Source organism: Mandrillus leucophaeus, unplaced genomic scaffold (genome assembly GCF_000951045.1).
Source record: "Mandrillus leucophaeus isolate KB7577 unplaced genomic scaffold, Mleu.le_1.0 Scaffold773, whole genome shotgun sequence".
Lineage (NCBI taxonomy): Eukaryota > Metazoa > Chordata > Mammalia > Primates > Cercopithecidae > Mandrillus > Mandrillus leucophaeus.
The window spans coordinates 763,986-767,195 of NW_012108397.1; the positions used below are offsets into that span (position 1 = coordinate 763,986).

Consider the following 3,210-nt stretch of genomic DNA (forward strand, 5'->3'; position numbering starts at 1 on the left):
GAGCCGAGATCGTGCCACTGCACTCCAGCCTGGGTGACAAAGTGAGACTCTGTCTCAAAAAAAAAAAAAAAAGAAAGACGAAGACTTCAGTGTGCCCTGCAGCTCACAGCCGGATCATTTCCCTTCATCCCTCCAGGGTCCTGGGGCCAGGGGAACATGCAGTCACCTGCTTTGTGCTGAGCTTTGTTCAGCCCCTTATGAAAGTAAAATTACAGAGGAGCTTCTGTCCCCTGCCATCAGTTTGCAGATACACTGGCTGGGGCCCTTTCCTTTGGGGAAACATGGTCTCACCAAGCCCCCCTCCTTTTTTTTTTTTTTTTTTGAGACGGAGTCTTGCTCTGTCGCCCAGGCTGGAGTGCAGTGGTGTGATCTGGGCTCACTGCAAGCTCTGGTTCCTGGGTTCACGCCATTCTCCTGCCTCAGCCTCCCAAGTAGCTGGAACTACAGGCGCCTGCCACCAAGCCTGGCTAATTTTTTGTATTTTTTAGTAGAGACGGGATTTCACCATGTTGGCCAGGCTGGTCTCGAACTCCTGACCTCAAGTGATCCACTCACCTCGGCCTCCCAAAGTGCTGGGATTACAGGCGTGAGCCACCGGGCCCGGCCCGAAGCCCCCTTTTGAAAAGCAGATCATCTGTGGTTAGGCAAATCCTGAGTAGCTTTTAAGAAGCAATGGAAATAACTAATCACATGGGAAATGTTTATTGTACGTCAAGGTTTTTAAAAAAGGTGATTAAAAAACTATGTATGTAGATGTGATTAATTTTGTTTTTTTAAAAATTAAAAGAACATAAGTATAGAAAAAAACGTGGAAGGATGTGAACCTGAATGTTAACCATGACTGCTGCTGGTTGGGGTGGGAGTATAAGTAACGGTAATGACTTCTTTAGTGCTTTTCTCTGTTTCTTGTTTGGGCCATTTCTGCCTCCTGTCCTGGTACTGAGTGCCACCATAAGTACCCACGTGGAGTTAGGGAAGTAAAAAATGGCCAATTCCTTGACCATTTCACTTTTAGTAAAATTTAAAAAATAATAATAAAAACAAAAAAAAAGAAAAGAAAATGGTCAATTCCCTGGTCCCATATTTGCCCAGTAAGACTCTCCCAAGATCCCTTTGCCTTTGTGTTGCCTGATTTCCCCACCCAACAACTTAGGTACCTGTCCCCAGGTCTGGTGTCAGACAGAGCACATATCCCAGCTCCTTCATGCACTAGCTGTGTGGCCTTGCGCAAGTCGCTTAACCTCTCTGATCCTCAGCATCCTCCTTTTAAAATGAGGATTGTCATGATGATCTGGCGGCAGCAACACAGGTAAAGCACTCAGCTCGAAACATTAGGGGCCGTGTCATTTTTGTTTTCATGGCTACAACCGTCCTTCTTCTCCGTTGCAGTCTCCTGACATCGACAACCACCATGCACTCATCGAATATAACGAGGCGGAGTGCAGCTTTGTTCTCCAGGACTTCAATTCCCGCAACGGCACGTTTGTCAACGAGTGTCACATTCAGAACGTGGCTGTGAAGCTCATCCCTGGAGACATCCTGAGATTTGGGTCTGCAGGGCTGACCTATGAACTGGTCGTTGAAAACCCACCTCCGGTGAGTCTGGGCCACTGGGGGATAGAGGGGCCGTGTCACCTTCGTGCAGCCCGGCACTCAGATGCAGCCGTAGGGTGGCGCTCATCCGCAGCGGTGCCACTGTGATCCCAGGCTGCACACAGGCGGTAGCGACAGAGTCGACCCTGTGGAGTTCTGAGTCATTCTGGCGGGTCCCAGGAAGGAGCGAATCTTAGCACCCTCTTCTGGGCATTTCTTGGAGTTGCATCTTGGCTCACATAGAACCAGAGTTTTCCAAAAACGTGCAACTGCCTGAGAGGAGGCAGAAAACAAGGTGCGTTTTTGAAAATGCAGAGATGGATTTCATTTTTAGGCAGATCAGCGCTCTGCTCCTTCCTAGCTCTGTGACCTGGGCCAGACTTCTTCATATGCCCAGGTCTCTGCCTTCTTAACGGCACAAGGCATCGAGAGAATGTCTGTAGAGCCTGAAACTCAGTGTCCAAGTAGACGCTCAACACGTGAGCACCTGAAAAGCCAAGTCTGTGAAGTCCGAGCCAGTGTTACCCTAAACATGTCAGATTATAAGAATTTGAGGGCCGGGCGCGGTGGCTCACGCCTGTAATCCCAGCACTTTGGGAGGCCGAGGCAGGCGGAACACGAGGTCAGGAGATCGAGACCATCCTGGTGAACACAGTGAAACCCCATCTCTACTAAAAATACAAAAAAAGTAGCGGGGCGTGGTGGCGGGCGCCTGTAGTCCCAGCTTCTCGGGAGGCTGAGGCAGGAGAATGGCGTGAACCCGGAAGGCGACAGAGCTTACAGTGAGCGGAGATTGCGTCACTGCACTCCAGTCTGGGAGACAGAGTAAGACTCCGTCTCAAAAAAAAAAAAAAAAAAAAAGGAATTTGAGGGGGACTGTTCAATAAAATTACAGGTTCCCGGGGCCCCTCCATGGAAAATTCTAATTTTGTGACTGCCAGTGGGGGAGGAGGAGGACACACAATATCTGTATTTCTTTTTTTTCATACAGAGATATTTATTGAAGTATTATTTGTAGTGGCATAACATTTTAAACCTAAATGCCCATCAAAAGGGGCATTGTTTAATAAAATATAAGGGATTCATTCTTATGTGGATAACTATGCTGCTTTTTTTTAAAATGCAGCTTTATTGAGGTATAGTTGACATACAATAAAACTGTGCATGTCCAAAGCACATCATTTGCTAGGTTTGGGCACGTGGATATACCTGTGAAGCCATCACCACAACCAAGGCAGTGAGTGTGCTCGTCACACTACAGGGTTCCTCATGAACTTAGCATTTGTTTGATTCTTTGTTTTCAACAGCTTTATAGAAGTATAATTTATGCAGCATAAACCCCGCCCATTTTAAGCATACAGTTCAACACATTTTAGTGTATTTACAGAGGGGTGCAGCCATCACCACAAGCCACTTTCAGAACATCACCATCACCACGTCCTAGAAAGAAACCTGTGAGATACTTGACGTTTTGTGTTGGTTTGTGCAATTTTAAAAAATTTATTATTATAATTTAAGTTCTAGGGTACATGTGCACAACGTGCAGGTTTGTTACATATGGATACATGTGCCATGTTGGTGTGCTGCACCCGTTAACTCATCATTTACATTAGGTAT

The 3,210-nt window shown here is 46.8% G+C and overlaps 1 protein-coding gene across 1 annotated transcript in view; it reads left to right on the forward strand.

Annotated features, from left to right (window-relative positions):
• The window catches only part of FHAD1 (forkhead-associated (FHA) phosphopeptide binding domain 1), a 172,295-nt gene that overhangs the window by 31,507 nt on the left and 137,578 nt on the right, over positions 1–3,210 (forward strand). Inside the window, exon 3 of the mRNA XM_011966789.1 lies at positions 1,390–1,596. Within this exon, the coding sequence (XP_011822179.1) occupies positions 1,390–1,596 (207 nt within the window). The remainder of the gene's footprint in view (positions 1–1,389; positions 1,597–3,210) is intronic.